Consider the following 21,870-nt stretch of genomic DNA (forward strand, 5'->3'; position numbering starts at 1 on the left):
TCTTCCCCTCTTCCTCTCTTCCGGATGCTCAAGGCTCTTACATGTGTTTCTCTGATTGGTCAGAACAGTCGTACTTCAAGCTCTAGGAGAATTCAGTACTTCTATTTGTGTTTAAATGTAAATGCAGTTAAAAACTTAACAAAATGAATTGCTCCATAATTCAAAAGTTGAAATGCAAACATAAAATGATGTTGAGAAAATGCCAGGTTACATTTGGAAGAAACTCAAACATAAATCTTCTGTCTCACATGCAGACATTGTAAATAACAGTTTTATTAAAGAAGGCACTTAGACGTACATTAGCAGTCGGACCAATGAGCTTCCAGTATTCAGGGGACACGCCTCCAGTGCAGCTGATACAGTAGAAACCAGCACCGCCAATATCCAGGCTGAATATTTACCATCAGGCTCGTATGAACAGCAGAGGATTTTCATTTGAAATGTGGCAAATAAAACACTTTAACGTCCTTGATTCCCTTGAAAACTCAAACTTGGTGCTTTACATATTTGTTAAAGGGTTAGAGTTATTATTTATATTCTCTGCGATGAACATCAGGCGATATTATGATGTTGTTTCTGAATAAAATGCTTTGTTGGCCAGTGAAACAAACAAGTAGAAGAAATTCTGATCTTTACTTCAAGAAGGATTCTCCAAAAATAGTTTGTGTTAACCTATTAATTTACCATAGCACCATCATTTAACTTTAAAATGACTATTTCCATTCATGTGGGACGGAGGTACAGCAGTAAACAGATTTGACAGAAATGATATCGAGCCTCGTACAGTTACAGTTAATGGGTTTAAATTTAAATTCAGTACAAAGTTTTCATGACATAAAGAACGTGGAAAAAAATAATTTCTTCACATCCTGTACAGAGATACATTTCAATTAAAAACAGGTTCATACAAAGATTATTATCATGCTCACAAAGCACGACCACACACTCAGAGCCCCCCCCCCCCCAACACAACCACAGGTTTAATAAGTCAATACAGTGCATTAAGTTTCAAAGTTAGTTCAGTTACTCATCTTGTGTAAAATGCCACTTTTCTTTCAAGTTAAAGTGCTTTTTAGTAAAATTACTAAACATGTTTCCCCCAATAAACCAGGACGTTCATATCAAAGAGCTCAATATATTCAGGTGTTAGAAACGACTACGCACATAAAGTATCATACATTCCTTTAAAATCAGTCGTTAAAAAAATAATACGCTTCCAGTATTTTCTCCTTCACCTTTTACAGGTTTTTAATTAATAAAAATAACAGTACAGTGATTCTGTGAAGAGACGTGAGACTTCACCTCATCAGGTCTGAGAGAACCGGGTCAAAGACAGTGGGCCAGAGGATTCTAATGAATTCTCAATGAAAACTATTTTGTTTTTTTTTAGTATAATTTTCAAGGAATTAACATTTGTGTTTTTTATTTAATTTGTATTTCTGTAGAAAAGTGTTTTCATTAGAATCTGGTGGTAAAAAATTCAAAAGACTCGACACAGAAATGACGTGAAGAGACTTTGGAGTGTGAGTGTGTCCCTCAGACACAGGACGAGTTGTGTTGTTGCTGTTGTGTTGTACATGTGTTGTACATGTGTTGTACATGTGTACATGTGTACATGTGTACTAACCCTGTGAAGTCGTCTCCAGGTTCTTCTCTGAGACTCGAGGCCCAGGTGCGTGACTTCCTGTCGTCTGATCCACATTTTGAATTTGCGTTTGCAGAAGGTCACGACTTCTTCTCTTGAGCAGCTTCTGTTGTTCTGTCTTTGCCTTTGATCTCAGTTTCTTTGCCTTTGATCTCAGTTTCAGATCTGCTTCTCGTCACTCACACGTTGCTGATTCTCACGCTCCGCGGGCTGCTCTCTCTGGGGCGGACCCCCCCCCGGCCCCTCTCCTCCCCCCTGTAGATCTCCTCCAGTCTCATCTTCTCCACGTCCGTCCCGTCCTCCTTGCTGCCGCGGCAGCGGGACGCCTGCGTGGGGGGGCTGGGCGGCAGGGCCGGCTTGATGAAGAGCGGCGACGTGGTTTTGGCCACTTTTTCAAAGAAGGCAAAATCCGCCACGTACTTCCCCGAGGGCGACAGGGACACGACGGGGGGGAACTCGTAGCCCCAGAGGATCTCGTCAGGCAGGTAGGACGTGCGCACCTGGCAGGTCGCGGAGGTCGGCTCCACGGTGGCGCTCAGGATCACCAGCAGCTCGAAGTCCGCCAGGTCCGGGTCCGTCCAGCCGCCGCCTGCAGGAGAGAGAGAGAGAGAGAGAGAGGCCGGGCGTTCAAACACAACCAAGGGTTTAATACAGTTTAATACTAAAAACTAATTTCACAAAGAGTCTGATCGTTGGAACTCGATCAAATCAAACCCAGGAACCAGTTCCCTGAACATCTGATCTTCTCCTGAAGATCCATGAGTTGTTCCCTCATTGTTCATGTTGAGCAAAGTCAAGAGTCAGAGACTCAGGTCTGATCTGAGCAGGTTGTGATGCTCAGGTGATCACAGGAGAACCAGAGGAGAACCAGAGGAGAACCAGAGGAGAACCAGAGGAGAACCAGAGGAGAATGAGAGGAGAACCAGAGGAGAACCAGAGCAGAACCAGAGGAGAATGAGAGGAGAACCAGAGGAGAACCAGAGGAGGACCAGAGGAGAACCAGAAGAGAACCAGAGGAGAACCAGAAGAGAACCAGAGGAGAACCACAGGAGAACCAGATGAGAACCAGAGGAGATCCAGAGGAGACCCAGAGGAGAACCAGAGGAGAACCAGAGGAGAACCAGAGGAGAACGAGAGGAGGACCAGAGGAGAACGAGAGGAGAACCAGAGGAGAACCAGAGGAGGACCAGAGGAGAACCAGAGGAGAACGAGAGGAGGACCAGAGGAGAACCAGAGGAAAACCAGAGGAGAACCAGAGGAGAACTAGAGGAGGACCAGAGGAGAACGAGAGGAGAACCAGAGGAGAACCAGAGGAGAACGAGAGGAGAACCAGAGGAGGACCAGAGGAGAACCAGAGGAGAACCAGAAGAGAATAAGAGGAGAACCAGAGGAGAACCAGAGGTGAACCAGAGGAGAACCAGAGGAGAACCAGAGGAGAACCAGAGGAGAACCAGAGGTGAACCAGAGGAGAACCAGAGGAGAACCACAGGAGAACCAGTTTGTGAGTTTGTTAGAGTTCAGACTGTAGTTGATTAGAATCAGTTGGAGAAAGACACACACTCGTGCACAGACGCACACAAACATCCTGACATTTACAAAACATAAAACTCCCCACTTACAAACTGACTCCAACACACACACACACACACACACACACACACACACACACACACACACACACACACACACACACACACACACACACACACATGCCCCGGTTGAAAACATTCCAGCCATAGATACTAATAAATAAATATTTTGTGTAGATTTCAACACACAGCACCAGTAACACAAAGGACACACAAGAAGACACATCCTCTCAAACAAGCGCACACCTGCGTCAACAGGCCTCAGTCAGAATGTCGACTCGGTCATCTGTCCAAACAGTCCTCACTCTAACCCAGAGCCGTCCGTCCCACCGGGGAGACAACACAACGTTTCACAACCACGCACACAGACACGCAAACCAGGGATCCTCTGTTTGGAGCAAAACATCCGTCTGCACGTCTGTCCTGCAGAGAGAGACCTGGACACGTCATGGACATGGACACGTCATGGACATGGACACGTCACGGACATGGACATGGACATGGACATGGACATGGACATGGACACGTCATGGACATGGACACGTCATGGACATGGACATGGACATGGACACGTCATGGACATGGACACGTCATGGACCTGCTCTAGAGCTGGACACGTCATGGACATGGTCTACAGCTGGACACGTCATGGACATGGACATGGACATGGACCCGTCATGGACATGCTCTACAGCTGGACACGTCATGGACATGGACACGTCATGGACATGGACATGGACATGGACATGGACATGGACATGGACACGTCATGGACATGGACACGTCATGGACATGGTCTACAGCTGGACACGTCATGGACATGGACATGGACATGGACACGTCATGCACATGCTCTACAGCTGGACACGTCATGGACATGGACACGTCATGGACATGGACACGTCATGGACATGCTCTAGAGCTGGACATGTCATGGACATGGACATGGACATGGACACGTCATGGACATGCTCTAGAGCTGGACATGTCATGGACATGGACATGGACATGGACACGTCATGGACATGCTCTAGAGCTGGACATGTCATGGACATGGACACGTCATGGACATGCTCTACAGCTGGACACATCATGGACATGGACATGGACACGTCATGGACATGGACAAGTCATGGACATGCTCTAGAGCTGGACACGTCATGGACATGGACACGTCATGGACATGGACAAGTCATATCATAGACATGGACATGGACATGTCATGGACATGGACACGTCATGCACATGGACATGGACACGTCATGCACATGGACATGGACACGTCATGGACCTGCTCTACAGCTGGACACGTCATGGACATGGACACGTCATGGACATGGACACGACATGGACATGGACATGGACATGGACACGTCATGGACATGCTCTACAGGACACCTCCCACTTAAATCTCTTTTCATGATTTCCTGACGACTCGTCCTCCAGCGCTGACGTCCATTTCAGATTTGTCTCTTTGAGGGAGACATGAGTTGGATTGTCATGAGATGAGGTTGGGTATCTAGTTAGTTAGGTAGTTAGTTGGTTGGTTGGTTGGTTGGTTGGTTGGTTGGTTGGTTAGTTAGTTGGTTGGATGGTTGGTTGGTTGGTTGGTTAGTTGGTTGGTTAGTTGGTTGGTTGGTTAGTTAGTTAGTTGGTTGGTTGGTTAGTTAGTTGGTTGGTTGGTTGGTTGGTTTGTTAGTTAGTTAGTTGGTTGGTTGGTTGGTTGGTTGGTTGGATGGTTGGTTGGTTGGTTGGTTGTCCCCCTGTCTCACCAGCACAGCACCTGCCGTGTGACTTCCTGCCGCGGTGCTTCTGCTGCTGCTCGGTTTCCTGTTGACTCCGACTGGGTTTGTAAACTTCCTGTCTGGTAACGTTTGATTCCACCGACACGTCAACAGGTTCTTCATCACTCAGCTCGACAGGAAACACATCATCACAATCTGGTGTGTTTGTATCTTCACAATCTGGTGTGTGTGTGTGTGTGTGTGTGTGTGTGTGTGTGTGTGTGTGTGTGTGTGTGTGTGTGTGTGTGTGTGTGTGTGTGTGTCTGTGTGTGTGTGTGTGTGTGTGTGTGTGTGTGTGTGTGTCTGTGTGAGAGATGCAGGCCTGTAGAGGAAGCTGGTATTCTGGCTCAGTGGGTCTGAACAGCTTCACATGAATGAATGTCTTCGGACCTGATTCCAGGATCCAGACGGACACTGTGTCCTCCCCTCTGTGAGTTCAGTGTCTGGAAGTCTCCACGCTGTCCTGCCCCCCCGATTCAATGCCTCATGGTCACACAATGTCCAGAAGGTTCACACTCTGTTGCGCTGGAAGCCTGAGTTCCTTGCTCCTATAGAGCTGTTCTCTGCCGAACACAAAGAGGTGGAGGAGCTCTAACGCTCCGTCAGCTGAAGCAGTCAGTGCAGAGTCCTGCTCCAGTGAAGGAACTCAGCACCGTGGGTCACGAGCGTCTCAAAGCCAGCGTGTCTGGACTCATGGAAGGACACCACCCAGAACAAGCAGCACCGGGGACCTGGTGACAGAAGGTAGCTACTGTCGCCAGGAGCTGGCAGAAGGTTCTGAAGCATGAGAGGGATCTGAAAGTTCTAACATCCACTGTGTACCCTGTACAACACTCCGCTCCATATACACTTACATCATATGTGATATGTGTTCATATAAACCATACTGATATTATATATCATTTTATACAATAATATTGTCTTTTGCACGCTCTGTCTACATATTCTTACACTCATAGTATATTACATGATGTATTGTATAGTCAAATACTTATATTTATACCTCTACTATATATCATATCATATTATATCATACTCTCTGTATATTCTTTGTATATATAAGTTTATATATACACGTATTTATACATGTGTACATGTTATAATTATTATTATTATATTACTATTACTATTATTACATATACTGTTGCTGCCATTATTACTATATACTGCTATTATATTGGTATAATTACTATCATATATAAATATATATTATGTTATATTATATACTATATATACTGTACTATTTTTATATACTGTGTAACAATAACATTACCATCATATCATCAGTACTATTACCATCATCTTGCCACTGCACCTTATCTACCTATTTATCTTGTGTTTCTGTTTTTATTCTTTCTACCTCAACATTTTTTATTTTATTCTATTGTATTTTATTGTATTTTATTGTATTCAAATATACCGGCTGCTATGACGACTTAATTTCCCTTCGGGGATTAATAAAGTTATCTATCTATCAATCTATCTATCTATCTATCTATCTATCTATCTATCTATCTATCTATCTATCTATCTATCTATCTATCTATCTATCTATCTATCTATCTATCTATCTATCTATCTATCTATCTATCTATCTATCTATCTATCTATCTATCTATCTATCTATCTATCTATCTATCTATCTATCTATCTATCTATCTATCTATCTATCTATCCATCCATCCATCCATCCATCCATCCATCCATCCATCCATCCATCCATCCATCCATCCATCCATCCATCCATCCATCCATCCATCCATCCATCCATCCATCCATCCATCCATCCATCCATCCATCCATCCATCCATCCATCCATCCATCCATCTATCACCAAGACCCCAAAAATCTCTCAATGTAAAAGAAAGAGAAAACAAATCTCTGACCCATTCCTCAGTCTTCCACCAAGTTCCCTGGAAATCCATTCACTTGTTTTTCAGAAATGTTGCTTCCAAATACAAACCAACCAACAAGCGGACAGGGGTGGAAACATAACCTCCAGGGTCACGACAGAGAGGCCGAACACAAAGTGATCAGGAGGGAAGAGAGTGATGACCGAAAGCAAACGTGCAAAATGTAAAGTGATGAAGACGTTAAAAAGAAAGAGGAAATGGAGGATAATAACAGAAAGAGAAACTCAGTAGTGTTGGTTTGAAGGACTTAGGATCTGCAGCTTGCAGCTGGACGTGGATCTTCGTGTCAGCACCAGACTGAGCAGCTTTGTGCTCTAATGAGCGATGTCTCTCTCTCTCTCTCTCTCTCTCTCTCTCTCTCTCTCTCTCTCTCTCTCTCTCTCTCTCTCTCTCTCTCACATTCCAGCCAGAGAAACCTTCTCCTCCAGAGTCCAACCCGCCCGGCTCTGGGCAGCGAGAGGAAACCCAGCAGCACATGAGCGTGATACCAACACACCACACCTACACACACACACACACCTTTAGCTGCCCAGGCCCGGAGGGGGCTGCTGTCGTCGATGATGTGGTAGAAGGTCAGTGGGATGATGAGGAAGGGGCTGTCGCTGGACGTGTCCACCTGGAACGGGACGTTCCTCTGGTCCAGCCTCACGGTCTCGCCCTCCTGCGTCAGAGACGTCTGCAGCAGCTTCCCTGTGACCTGGAGACAAGATGGAGTCAGAACATGTGACCTGGAGACAAGATGGAGTCAGAACATGCGACCTGGAGACAAGATGGAGTCAGGACATGTGACCTGGAGACAAGATGGAGTCAGGACATGTGACCTGGAGACAAGATGGAGTCAGGACATGTGACCTGGAGACAAGATGGAGTCAGGACATGTGACCTGGAGACAAGATGGAGTCAGGACATGTGACCTGGAGACAAGATGGAGTCAGAACATGTGACCAAGAGACAAGATGGAGTCAGGACATGTGACCTGGAGACAAGATGGAGTCAGAACATGTGACCTGGAGACAAGATGGAGTCAGAACATGTGACCTGGAGACAAGATGGAGTCAGGACATGTGACCTGGAGACAAGATGGAGTCAAAACATGTGACCTGGAGACAAGATGGAGTCAGAACATGTGACCTGGAGACAAGATGGAGTCAGAACATGTGACCTGGAGACAAGATGGAGTCAGAACATGTGACCTGGAGACAAGATGGAGTCAAAACATGTGACCTGGAGACAAGATGGAGTCAGAACATGTGACCTGGAGACAAGATGGAGTCAGGACATGTGACCTGGAGACAAGATGGAGTCAGGACATGTGACCTGGAGACAAGATGGAGTCAGAACATGTGACCTGGAGACAAGATGGAGTCAGGACATGTGACCTGGAGACAAGATGGAGTCAGGACATGTGACCTGGAGACAAGATGGAGTCAGGACATGTGACCTGGAGACAAGATGGAGTCAGAACATGTGACCTGGAGACAAGATGGAGTCAGGACATGTGACCTGGAGACAAGATGGAGTCAGGACATGTGACCTGGAGACAAGATGGAGTCAGGACATGTGACCTGGAGACAAGATGGAGTCAGAACATGTGACCAGGAGACAAGATGGAGTCAGGACATGTGACCTGCAGACAAGATGGAGTCAGGACATGTGACCTGGAGACAAGATGGAGTCAGAACATGTGACCAAGAGACAAGATGGAGTCAGAACATGTGACCTGGAGACAAGATGGAGTCAGGACATGTGACCTGGAGACAAGATGGAGTCAGAACATGTGACCTGGAGACAAGATGGAGTCAGAACATGTGACCTGGAGACAAGATGGAGTCAGAACATGTGACCTGGAGACAAGATGGAGTCAGAACATGTGACCAAGAGGCCACAGGTTCAATACCCGAAACGCCCCAGAGCTCCACCAGCAGGGGGCGTGTTCTCAGGCAACGAGCTACTTTCACTTCCTGTCAGTGAATTACCAAACACGGAGGTTTAATCACTGAATATGAATACTATCGAATATGCAAATAACAAAATCTGAATTTAACAGCTACAGAAATTGTTGATGAACGTGTCTCAAGGTGTTCGTCCCGTTACCTGGCAACCGAGCAGCAGGCTCTTGCGCATGTTGGCGACTCGGATCATGAGGCAGAGCCGGCCCTCGTGATTGGACACCACGGCTTGTTGACTGAACTTCACCGTCTCGCCTCTCTTCTTGGGACGCGCCACCTGCAAGCAGGGGGGGGGAAGCTGATGAGCTCTGGATATGATCCATATTTAATGATGTAAACTAGAGCTGTCAGTTTAACGGCGTTAACACAAACCCATTGTAACGCCATCATTTTTTTTAACGCGAGTTAAAGCAGAGCTGCAGCTTCAGCTTCAGTATCTGTGTTCGCCTCCAGTCTGACCTGCTCTCGCTTTTTGTTTTATTTCGCCAACTAAAATATATGTTTTTAAGCTATTACACAAGACACGGAACTTCTTCTTGGTTTAGTAGCTTTTATTTTCCTCTACAAACATGTGCACTTCTCGCTCTTACTCCATCACTTGCGCACATCAACAACGCTTCACTTCCTCATTGAGCCCCGATCCCCAAGCAACCATCCTATTGGTCCAAACAGTCACATGTCCCACCCAGACCCCTTCACTGACCACAGACATCAGAACGCTCCTTCAACAGTGTTTTACTGAGCATACGTCAAAACCAAACATAAACATAAACCCAGTCCGTTACACTATTAGGCTGCAGCTATATGGTTTTATTTATTTAAAAATAGGGTATTTCTTATTTCATAAATTTTCCACAAATAAGGGGAGGACTCAAATAGCCCTACAAAGTTCTGTGTTTAATTTATTTCAAAGTAGGCCGACACCTGCCTGTGTGTTTTGTTTGTTTGTTATTTTGTTGCTTGTCTGTTTGAGTAGCTGGCTGAAAGCAAAGAAGTAGTACGCTTACCTGTTATTAATAACCTAACTGTTAAGGGTCATTGTTTCTGAAATAAGAGGACTGACTGCTATGTTCACAGCAAACTTGAAAAAAATAAAATATTAAGCCATGGTTTAACTGCACTATAGGCTGAGTCCTTGTTTACCTGAAATGTGCACTTTATAATTTTATTTTGTACCGCCCTGTTTGGCAATGTTGTTTTTCAATCAAATAAAACATTTGCATAAAGCAAGCCAATCCACTTTTCCATGTTGATAAGAGAATTAAAACAAAAGTAAAATTATTGGAAAAAAAATAAATGAAGGGACATTTAGAATAGATAAAAATTTGCGAATAATTGCGATTAATCGCGAGTTAACTATGACATAAATGCGATTAATCGCAATTAAATATTTTAATCGTTTGACAGCTCTAATGTAAACATGTGTCTGATATTTGACACCCCTAGTGGTCGAGTGTGGTGCAACACAATAAGACAATAATCCCATGTTCCTATCTACCTTGGCGAGGAAGGTGCCGGTGATGAAGATCTCCATCACCATGGTGATGACCAGCTGGAAGATGAGCAGGATGATGGCGGCAGGACACTCCTCCGTGATGCAGCGGAACCCGTAGCCGATGGTGGTCTGCGACTCCAGGGAGAAGAGGAAGGCCCCGGTGAGGGTCTTCACCTCCATCACACAGGGGGTGTGGTTAGCGGGGGGGTCGAACTCTGCTCACAGGAAGGAGACACAGGACCAAGCATCGGGTTTAAAGACCAAGTTCTCTCCTGCCAGGTCCTTCTCACGCCATGTCTGACAAACACTATGTGTCCCTCATTGTCTAGTTCACAGAAAACCACTTGTGTACTTTCTCTGTGCACAGACACACAATGAGTCGTGATTGTTTCAGGGGAACCGCACTGCCTGATGGGAAATGTGGAATCGCACCAGAAGCTTCAAATGATCGTGTTTAGAGGAAAGTCTCGTGACCAGAGAAGAGACGTTGATACTGACGCTCTTATTCTGAAAAGACGATCAGGCTCGTCATCTCAAGCCTGATTGGCTGAAAAGACGTCATGTGACTAAACAGACGGGATCCATATGTTACTGTCAGATTAAAACTGAATCTTACCCAGCAGGTCTCCGTGCACCAGCGCCACCAGGTACCACAGGACCCCGAACACGAACCAGGTCCCGGCGAAGGTGGCGGAGAACAGGAAGAACTTGTAGCGCCACTGCATGTCCAGGAAGGTCGTCCAGAGGTCACGGAGGTACAGGGCGCCGCGCCCGCTCACGTGCTCGATGCGCACGTTGCTCCGCCCATCTTTGGAGAGGACACGCCGTCTCCTCCGCAGGGCGCTGGTGACTCCCGCGCCGGTTTCCTGTACACCCCCTCCAACCCCCCTGGCCCCCCCGGGGGAGCTCAGCAGCGGCTTGGTGATGTCCGTCTGCGTGTGGGAGTGGCATACTTTCTGGGGGGAGGATCCCTCTGAGGAAGGGGGAGTGGCTGAGGTCATGGCTGGTACTGCAAGGGGCGGGAGACAAAAAGAGGAGACCATTAAAAAGACTACAAAGATGGACGACATGATGACTCCATGAAAGTGAAGCCGTAGCGTCTCCATCGCCCCCTGGTGGCCGGCAGAGGAACACGTCCTCCATGTTAGTCGATGGGACCAAAGTACAAAGAACACGAGTCAAGTACATTGATCTCAAAGATGGTTTCTTTCATTCTAGGTAGATCTTATTGCTTTATTCTTATTATAGACTTATAGTATTATATGTTTATATAATGAGCAGCAGCTGAGTTGAAATGCAAAGCGGTAAAATGTGAAAGAGGAAGGAAAATAAACATCACATGAAGAAGACAAATGACAGAGAGGAACCTTGTGAGGGGACCATGAGGATCAGCAGCACATGTATAGTGGACAGTGCTGCTGACCAGGGGGGGGGGTCCATTTAAGCCCCTTCCACTTTTCACTGGAGGCAGCTGGCCTTGTCACAATAAAAGCCCCCTTTCAGCATGAAGGCACAGCTGCTCTTTCACATTAAAAGCGTGATAATGCTGACCCGGTCGGCTGCACAAGACGTCTTCTGACTCCAGATGAGGAGACACTACCCACCGTCCGTCCCTCGTCCTCCATTGAGCACAGCTGTCTTCATGCTGTCCTTTCACGTCCAGTTCTCACTGCAGCTCAGAGCTCACGTGTGATGTGAGCAGATGTGACACATGAAGATTTGAATTTGGCGACTGGACGTTGGAGCTTTTTTACCAAAGAGATGGAATGAGAGTTTTTCTTATTGACTCAACTAAATGATTCCACAGATGCTCCATCAGGAAACACCTGTGTCCTCTGAGTGGATGGTTATGGTTTGGGTAAAAGTGTTATCACATAAACTATATATGCATCAGAGTATAAATATGAATGACTCGTCACTTGACTAATCATAATTCCGTGTCATCTGTCAATCATGACTTTTCCCACATTTATATCATCAAAACACGGATTACAACCAAAGTGAAGAGTCCATAAACCTGCCCCCCCCCAGCTTCACCCCCCCAGCAGCTCTCACACAGAGAGGACGTGTCCTCACAGACCAGTGGAGCCGTTCCTCTCTGTGTCCACAGAGTCTGTCCCTGTGGACAGAGAGGACGTGTCCTCACAGACCAGTGGAGTTGTTCCTCTCTGTGTCCACAGAGTCTGTCCCTGTGGACAGAGAGGACATGTCCTCAAAGACCAGTGGAGCTGATCCTCTCTGTGTCCACAGAGTCTGTCCCTGTGGACAGAGAGGACGTGTCCTCACAGACCAGTGGAGCCGTCCTCTCTGTGTCCACAGAGTCTGTCCCTGTGGACAGAGAGGACGTGTCCTCACAGACCAGTGGAGCCGTTCCTCTCTGTGTCCACAGAGTTTGTCCCTGTGGACAGTGAGGACAAGTCCTCACAGACCAGTGGAGCTGTCCCTCTCTGTGTCCACAGAGTCTGTCCCTGTGGACAGAGAGGACGTGTCCTCATGAGACAGTTCTATACGTGTGTGTTGGTGTTTACAGTGTAGTGAATGAGAAGTCTCCTATGGACACTGTCTGTCCCTGTGACCTCTGACCCCTCGTCTTGGCTGCAGCTCTCCTCATCCTTCCTTCTCTCGCCCTCTCGCTCGCCCTCTCTCTCTCTTTGCTAAATGGACCTTTTGTCTCAATCTGCTTTTCCGCTGCGAATTTAGCAAAACCAAAAGACAACACAGCTAAAACAAAAGAGGCCGAGCCGAGGCCATGTGATACGCTCTGTCCTCTGCTGTCCCGTCTGACCCGTCCCCCTCTCTCTCCCTCTCTCTCTCTCTCTCTCTCTCTCTCTCCCTCTCTCTCTCTCCTGGAGCTCACACTGAGTGGATGAATAGAGATCTGTGTGGATGTCTGTGCTGTGAATACTAAGATGTGGCGGGGAAGAGGGGGGGGTGGAGGCGGGGTCAAGAGGAGGCCCATTGATTGGTCCATCTCCAGCTGACCTCTGACCCCTGAGGAGCTCCTTCCTACACATACAGTAAACACACACTTGTGTATCACACATATAGACCTGTTCAGCAGTGACTCTACACAAAGCAGCCGAGTGTCCAGAGGAATGTTCAGCTCAGACAAACATCCAGCAGCTGATTACACATATTCATATTCATTCATTCATAATGCTGACGTTAGTCATTCTTCTTATTGTCGATCAAATGAAAAGACAAAACCAACAAGTCTCAGAACCTCCAGGCGTGTCTCTGGTCTCCTGTGGGTTCGTCCTCAAACATCTGGGTCCTCAGAAGGAAGCGTTATTTAACCAGTGGAGATTCAGCTTCATTACACTAATAAATCAATAAATCATAATAAACCATTCAATACGTTTTAAGTTCTTATACATGAGGAAACGTCCCAAAGACAGCTGTCTTCATAAGAGGACAGACACATTAATAAGCTGATGCGTTCAGGTTGAGGGACAGAACCCGTCCCTGACCTTTGACCTGTCAATCAAGACTAAATCACTATTAGCTGAAGTGAAAGTGTGAAGTGTCTCCGTGTCTCTGACTGGATATTGATGGATTCTCTCTCTTGACTTTGACTTCCCCCCCACCCCCCGGCTGAAACAACCACACTGGAGGTTAGGATCTCTTCCTCTCGTCCGTCCCTCCGTCCCTCCGTCCCTCCGTCCCTCCGTCCCTCCGTCCCTCTCCTTCCCGTGTCCCCAGTTCACAAGAATCCTTTGTTTACCCGGAGATGAAAGGGACAAAAGCCACCATTGAAAAATACGACTGGGTGAGCGAGAGAGAGAGAGAGAGAGAGAGAGAGAGAGAGAGAGAGAGAGAGAGAGAGAGAGAGAGAGAGAGAGAGAGAGAGAGAGAGAGCAAGTGAGACGGCGAGAGGAGAGCACGGCGGAGTGTTGACGTGTGTGTGTTTGTGTGTGTAGGGGTTGTGTTAGCGCGGTGTGCGTCTGTGTTTGATGGTGTGTGAGTGTGTGGTGCTCGACGCGGTGAGGGGGCAGAGATGGTGGGGGGGGGCAGAAGAGAGAGAGAATAATTGGTTTTGAGGGGAGGACTGAGAGAGCATCGGGTGACAGAAGGAGAGAAAGGGGACGGCTGAGAGGAATGGACGGAGGAGGAGGAGAGAGAGAGGAAGGTGGAGGAAGCAGGCGGAGGACAAAAGACAGACATTAGTATTCCAGAGGAGAGAGAGAGGAGAGAGAGAGAGAGTAATCCCTTCTGTCCCGCGTCCACATGCACAGAGACACCCCCCCGCCTGTCCTCTGCATGAAGGCCTCAGGACAACACAACTCCATGGCTCGGAGCCCTGTCCCCTGGACTCAGAGTCCAACGTCCCCCGGACTCAGAGTCCAACGTCCCCTGGACTCAGAGTCCAACGTCCCCTGGACTCAGCGTCCAACGTCCCCTGGACTCAGAGTCTAACGTCCCCAGGACTCAGAGTCTAACGTCCCCAGGACTCAGAGTCCAACGTACCCTGGACTCAGAGTCCAACGTCCCCTGGACTCAGAGTCCAACGTCCCCAGGACTCAGAGTCCAACGTCCCCTGGACTCAGCGTCCAACGTCCCCTGGACTCAGAGTCTAACGTCCCCAGGACTCAGAGTCTAACGTCCCCAGGACTCAGAGTCCAACGTACCCTGGACTCAGAGTCCAACGTCCCCTGGACTCAGAGTCCAACGTCCCCTGGACTCAGAGTCTAACGTCCCCAGGACTCAGAGTCTAACGTCCCCAGGACTCAGAGTCCAACGTACCCTGGACTCAGAGTCTAACGTCCCTTGGACTCAGCGTCCAACGTCCCCTGGACTCAGAGTCTAACGTCCCCTGGACTCAGAGTCTAACGTCCCCTGGACTCAGAGTCTAACGTCCCCTGGACTCAGAGTCTAACGTCCCCAGGACTCAGAGTCTAACGTCCCCAGGACTCAGAGTCCAACGTACCCTGGACTCAGAGTCTAACGTCCCTTGGACTCAGCGTCCAACGTCCCCTGGACTCAGAGTCTAACGTCCCCTGGACTCAGAGTCTAACGTCCCCAGGACTCAGAGTCTAACGTCCCTTGGACTCAGAGTCCAACGTCCCCTGGACTCAGAGTCCAACGTCCCCTGGACTCAGAGTCTAACGTCCCCAGGACTCAGAGTCTAACGTCCCTTGGACTCAGAGTCCAACGTCCCCTGGACTCAGAGTCCAACGTCCCCTGGACTCAGAGTCCAACGTCCCCTGGACTTAGAGTCAAACGTCCCCTGGACAGAGAGTCCAACGTCTGCCTCCGGGAGACGGACTGAGACGCTCACACTGAGCTGCTGTCGTGTCCCAGAGACCTAGTTCATGAAGATGAATCTGAGGTGGAAGCTCAGGACATGAACCTTGTCCCTCAGGGGCCGGGGACAGAAGGAGGAGTTCCAGGTTTACCAGCAGGTTTCTGTGTGTAGCTGAGGTCACTGAGCCCCCCCGAGGCCTTCGCCACTCGCCCTTTAGAGGCGTGTCTCTCATGTATCATGTGACTTGGTCCAATGCAGGGGCCCCCCCGATCCCTCCTGCCCGGGGCCCCAGAGTCACATCATTCACCTTAATGTGGATTTCACAGCAACAACAGGAAGTGAAAGTGAGCCGTAACCATGGCGATGGGACATTTGTCTCCTTGGCTGTGTGCGTCCAGCTGAGCGTCCGACACGTCCTCGACCCAGAGCTGCTGGGGGAGGAGTTACGACTTCGACCTGAGAAACATCGGAAGCAGCCGTTGTTCTCCCGTCTCCACGAGTCTCTGAGAATCTGACTGTAAATCTGACTGTGAATCTGACTGTGAATCTGATTGTAAATCTGACTGTAAATCTGACTGTAAATCTGACTGTGAATCTGACTGTAAATCTGACTGTAAATCTGACTGTGAATCTGACTGTGAATCTGACTGTGAATCTGACTGTAAATCTGACTGTGAATCTGACTGTAAATCTGACTGTAAATCTGATTGTAAATCTGACTGTAAATCTGACTCTAAATCTGACTGTGAATCTGACTGTAAATCTGACTGTAAATCTGACTGTGAATCTGACTGTGAATCTGACTGTGAATCTGACTGTAAATCTGACTGTGAATCTGACTGTAAATCTGACTGTAAATCTGATTGTAAATCTGACTGTAAATCTGACTCTAAATCTGACTGTAAATCTGACTGTAAATCTGACTGTAAATCTGACTGTAAATCTGACTGTGAATCTGACTGTAAATCTGACTGTAAATCTGACTGTAAATCTGACTGAATCAGAATCAGAATTATTTTATTTGCCATGTATGTTTGCACATACAGGAAATTGCCTTGGTGTCATTGGTGTACTGAACATAAAACAACAATATAAAAAACAACAATATATAGAATAAAATAAAACAAAATAGAATAAAGTAGACTGGAGAAATCTGACTGTAAATCTGACTGTAAATCTGACTGTAAATCTGACTGTTCCACGCCTGTAGTGCTGCGGGGGGGGGGGGGGGCGGCTCTCTGGACTTGGAGGGAAAACACCATTCACAGGTTTTCCGAACGTGAACTGATCAGCCACTTCTCAAATCACCTAAACAATCTTTTTGACCTGTTTTGCATTTCAATATCTGAATAAAATATTAATTTAATCAGGTATTCTCTTTGAGATCACCTCACAACTGAGATCAGAGACAGCAAATCAACACAACACAACAGAGTCAATCAAATCAACACAACACAACAGAGTCAATCAAAGCAACACATGGGGAACATGAAAAATCATGAGAAACATCAGCTAACTAAGATTTCATATCACGGGGGGGGGTGTTAAACATATTACAGAATATAAAAAGAGCAAAACACCTGAACATTACATCTTCATGGATAATAACATAAGATTGTTTCTTCCTGACAACATTTACCATAATGTTAGAAATTATATTTATTATAAATATTCATGCATGTAGGAAATGGAAACTTAAATTTGGGGAAATGTAAAAAAACAAACTATTTCAAAGATTATTTTTCCACTAAAACAGACAGAATATGTAATTAAAGTAAATTTATACAAAGTTGAAAAGATGATTATAACACAAGAAATAAACAGATCTACACATGACTTCTGTATATTTAAAGTGAATTCCTGTGATATTTTAATGATAAGAAGATAATATCTGCAGATGATTTGTTTTACCTTGTGAAGAGCAGCTGGACACGTGGAGACTTCAGATCATTTCACTGAAACATGTGAACAACACGTTTCTGTTCTCACGTCTGGTGCAATCAGTAAAGTGAAGTCTGGATCTGAGCTTCTTGACGACAGGTTTCACGTCTCTGCCTCCGTGACATCACATCCTGGCGCTCAGCTTCTACGTCGTCGTCCTTCTACGTCGTTGTCATCCTTTATTTTAAAAAGAAAAGATGAAAACTCCGTTGAAGCAGGAGAGTCAGGATCAGGATCAGGATCAGGATCAGGATCAGGTCTGAGGAGCCTCTGGTACTGTCTCTGTGTTACTGGGTCATTGTGTAACCAGAGGAGTTGTGCGTCCTGCACGTGAAGCCGAGTGCGAGTCCAGTGTGAGTCTGAGTCTGAAGAAGTGTGTCCACTCCTCCAGGACCCCCCCCCCCGGCATGCCTCTCTTTAGAAGCCCACCAGTATTCAGCCGGCCGCTGTTTCCCCACAGTTTTAATTCATTAATTCAACTCTCCTCCTCCTCCCAGCTTCCCCCATCCCCCGATCCCCCCCCCCCGCCCCCCCGACTGTACTCTATAAATGGGCCTCTTTGTGCCGCGCCTCCTCCGCTGTTTCAGCCTTTGTCAACTTTCTCATGTAGATGTTTGATGGTCATGAGATACACACGCCTGGAAGTGGCTGCGTGGACACAAGGTTTAACAAATCAAAGAAAAGCAGAGAGAACGAGTCTGATTCTCTGTGAGGTCGTTAGCGTTATCGTTAGCGTTAGCTCGCTGCAGCGCACACACGCTCCCGCTGGGGACGCACACGTTCATCCAGTGACAAACACTTCAACACAACACTGAGGGACACGTGTTGTACAGAACTCAACTTCAGAGGTTTCTCTCTTTACTAAAGTTTACGCTGCAGACTCCAGATCAGCTGCAAAAAGACTCGAAACAAAGATGGCCGACGTGTCTCCGCCTCCTTCCAGGTCCAGATACCCATAGACACATATAAGGCTACATGCCTCGGCCAATGGAGTCGAAAGTCACCACATGGCGGCCAACTTGCTGCAGGCGGCTCGCTCACCCATAACATTGTGTTGGAGTGGTGCGTACTTTTTAAATAACCATAACTTGCTCAATTTTCAACGGATTTTTAAACTGTTTGGTTTGTTATAAACGTCAGAGATGTAGTTATCAATCAATCAATCAATCAAGTTTTATTTGTATAGCCCACATTCACAAATAACAATTCGTCTCATAGGGCTTTAACATTGTGTAGTTATGACACTGCATACATTATTAAATTGTTTAGAAAAATAACATAATTATTCATAAGTATGCAGTGTCATAACTACATCTCTGACGCTTATCACAAACCAAACAGTTTAAAAATCGGTTGAAAATTGAGCAAGTTATGGTTATTTAAAAAGTACGCACCACTACAACACAATGTTGTGGGTGAGCGAGCCGCCTGCAGCAAGATGGCCGCCATGTGGTGACGTTCGACTCTGTTGGCCGGCAACGCGGCCGACACATCTAGTCTTTATATATGATATCTATGCAGATACCAACACGTCGCCGTTCGGTCACGGTAACACCGCCCCCGTCTCGACCAATCACAAGTCAGTCTCAGCTGTCACTCATCACCATGGACCTGTCTTCATCACGTCCCTCAGTGTGATGAAGACAGGTCCCATCTCCTAACCCGGAGGAGGCGGGACCTGGGAGCAGTACTGCAGCCGGCCACTAGGGGGCGGAGGCTCCAGAGAGCTGTCATGGCGTCCATCTTTACGACCAGTTAATATAACATCATCAATAACAGGTGCACACTGAGCTGGGGGGGGGATTGTACTGGGACAGAGTGATGATGCAACAGAACAATAACCAGTTCAACCAGTCCCCCCCCCCCCCCCATGGAGAAGTCCACCTCTCCATGGGGGGGGGGCTTCTCACTTTGTTGTGACAGGAGTTGAATTTACCTCCGTCCTGATGAGTTCTTCTTCTCTTCTTCTCTTCTTCTCTTCTTCTCTTCTTCTCTTCTTCTCTTCTTCTCTTCTTCTTCTCTCATGAATCTGCAGCGGAGACTCGACACACAAAGAGGCCGGCGTTGTGCGATTCACACACACATCAATCTGTGGGGCTCCCCCCCCCCCACCTGCCACCCTTCAATGGTCGGAACCGCCCCCTTACCGGGAGCACTGGGGCCCCGCCCCCCGGGGGGTGGGATCTTTTGGGGGTGTGATGAAGGTCATGGTCGTCCTCGGCTTCCCGGGTCACGACCTCCAAGGAAATCAACCGCTGTAAATCTACAGTATCTGACCTGCTGGGTTCTACACAACAACACAACCCAGGAACAACACAACCAAGGAACAACACAACCCAGGGACAACACAACCCAGGAACAACACAACCCAGGAACATCAACACAACCCAGGAACAACACAACCCAGGAACAACACAACCCAACAACACAACCCAGGAACAACACAACCCAGGAACAACACAACCCAGTAACAACACAACCCAGGAACAACACAACCCAACAACAACACAACCCAACAACAACAACACAACCCACGAACAACACAACCCAGGAACAACACAACCCAGTAACAACACAACCCAGGAACAACACAACCCAGGAACATCAACACAACCCAGGAACAACACAACCCAGGAACAACACAACCCAGGAACAACACAACCCAGGAACATCAACACAACCCAGGAACAACACAACCCAGGAACAACAACACAACCCAGGAACAGCACAACCCAGGAACAACAACACAACCCAGGAACAACACAACCCAGGAACAACACAACCCAAGAACAACACAACCCAGGAACAACAAAACCCAAGAACAACACAACCCAAGAACAACACAACCCAGGAACAACACAACCCATGAACAACACAACCAAGGAACAACACAACCCAGGGACAACACAACCAAGGAACAACACAACCCAGGGACAACACAACCCAGGAACAACACAACCAAGGAACAACACAACCCAGGGACAACACAACCCAGGAACAACACAACCCAGGGACAACACAACCCAAGAACAACACAACCCAGGAACAACACAACCCATGAACAACACGACCCAAGAACAACACAACCCAAGAGCAACAACACAACCCAAGAAAAAAACTCCTATAAGCTGTGAGTGGCTGAAGTCCGTAGTACAAAGTACTGTGAGTGGCTGAAGTCCGTAGTACAAAGTACTGTGAGTGTTGGGAGTCCATAGTACAAAGTACTGTGAGTGGTGGAAGTCCATAGTACAAAGTACTGTGAGTGGCTGAAGTCCATAGTATAAAGTACTGTGAGTGGTTGAAGTCCATAGTATAAAGTACTGTGAGTGGTTGAAGTCCGTAGTACAAAGTACTGTGAGTGGTTGAAGTCCATAGCACGAAGTACTGTGAGTGGTTGAAGTCCGTAGTACAAAGTACTAGTACAAAGTACTGTGAGTGGCTGAAGTCCATAGTACAAAGAACTGTGAGTGGTTGAAGTCCGTAGTACAAAGTACTGTGAGTGACTGAAGTCCATAGTACAAAGTACTGTGAGTGGCTGAAGTCCATAGTACAAAGTACTAGTACAAAGTACTGTGAAGGGCTGAAGTCCATAGTACAAAGTACTAGTACAAAGTACTGTGAGTGGTTGAAAGTCCATAATACAAAGTACTAGTACAAAGTACTGTGAAGGGCTGAAGTCCATAGTACAAAGTACTGTGAGTGGTTGAAGTCCATAGTACAAAGTACTAGTACAAAGTCCTGTGAGCGGTTGAAGTCCATAGTACAAAGTACTGTGAGTGGTGGAAGTCCATAGTACAAAGTAATATGAGTGGTTGAAGTCCATAGTACAAAGTACTAGTACAAAGTTCTGTGAGTGGCTGAAGTCCATAGTACAAAGTACTAGTACAAAGTACTGTGAGTGGCTGAAGCCATAGTACAAAGTACTAGTACAAAGTACTGTGAGCGGTTGAAGTCCATAGTACAAAGTACTGTGAGTGGTGGAAGTCCATATTACAAAGTAATATGAGTGGTTGAAGTCCATAGTACAAAGTACTAGTACAAAGTACTGTGAGCGGCTGAAGTCCATAGTACAAAGTACTGTGAGTGGTTGAAGTCCATAGTACAAAGTACTAGTACAAAGTACTATGAGTGGCTGAAGTCCATAGTACAAAGTACTGTGAGTGGCTGAAGTCCATAGTACAAAGTACTGTGAGTGGCTGAAGTCCATAGTACAAAGTACTAGTACAAAGTACTTCTTCAGGCTGAATATCTCTCCCTCTTGGTTTCAGTCTCTTTGTCTGAATGTGACCTCTCTCTCTCTCTCTTCACT

The 21,870-nt window shown here is 46.9% G+C and overlaps 1 protein-coding gene across 1 annotated transcript; it reads right to left on the reverse strand.

Annotated features, from left to right (window-relative positions):
- Nucleotides 1-1,824: 1,824 nt before the first annotated feature.
- Nucleotides 1,825-11,376, reverse strand: kcnj10a (potassium inwardly rectifying channel subfamily J member 10a). The gene is made up of 5 exons (XM_061066363.1): nt 10,992-11,376; nt 10,379-10,590; nt 9,026-9,157; nt 7,451-7,628; nt 1,825-2,234 (listed from the first exon to the last, which is right to left on the reverse strand). Exons 1-5 carry the CDS (start codon nt 11,374-11,376, stop codon nt 1,825-1,827), a joined length of 1,317 nt encoding a protein of 438 aa, XP_060922346.1.
- Nucleotides 11,377-21,870: the final 10,494 nt, after the last annotated feature.

This window comes from Limanda limanda, chromosome 22 (assembly GCF_963576545.1).
Source record: "Limanda limanda chromosome 22, fLimLim1.1, whole genome shotgun sequence".
NCBI classification, from domain to species: domain Eukaryota; kingdom Metazoa; phylum Chordata; class Actinopteri; order Pleuronectiformes; family Pleuronectidae; genus Limanda; species Limanda limanda.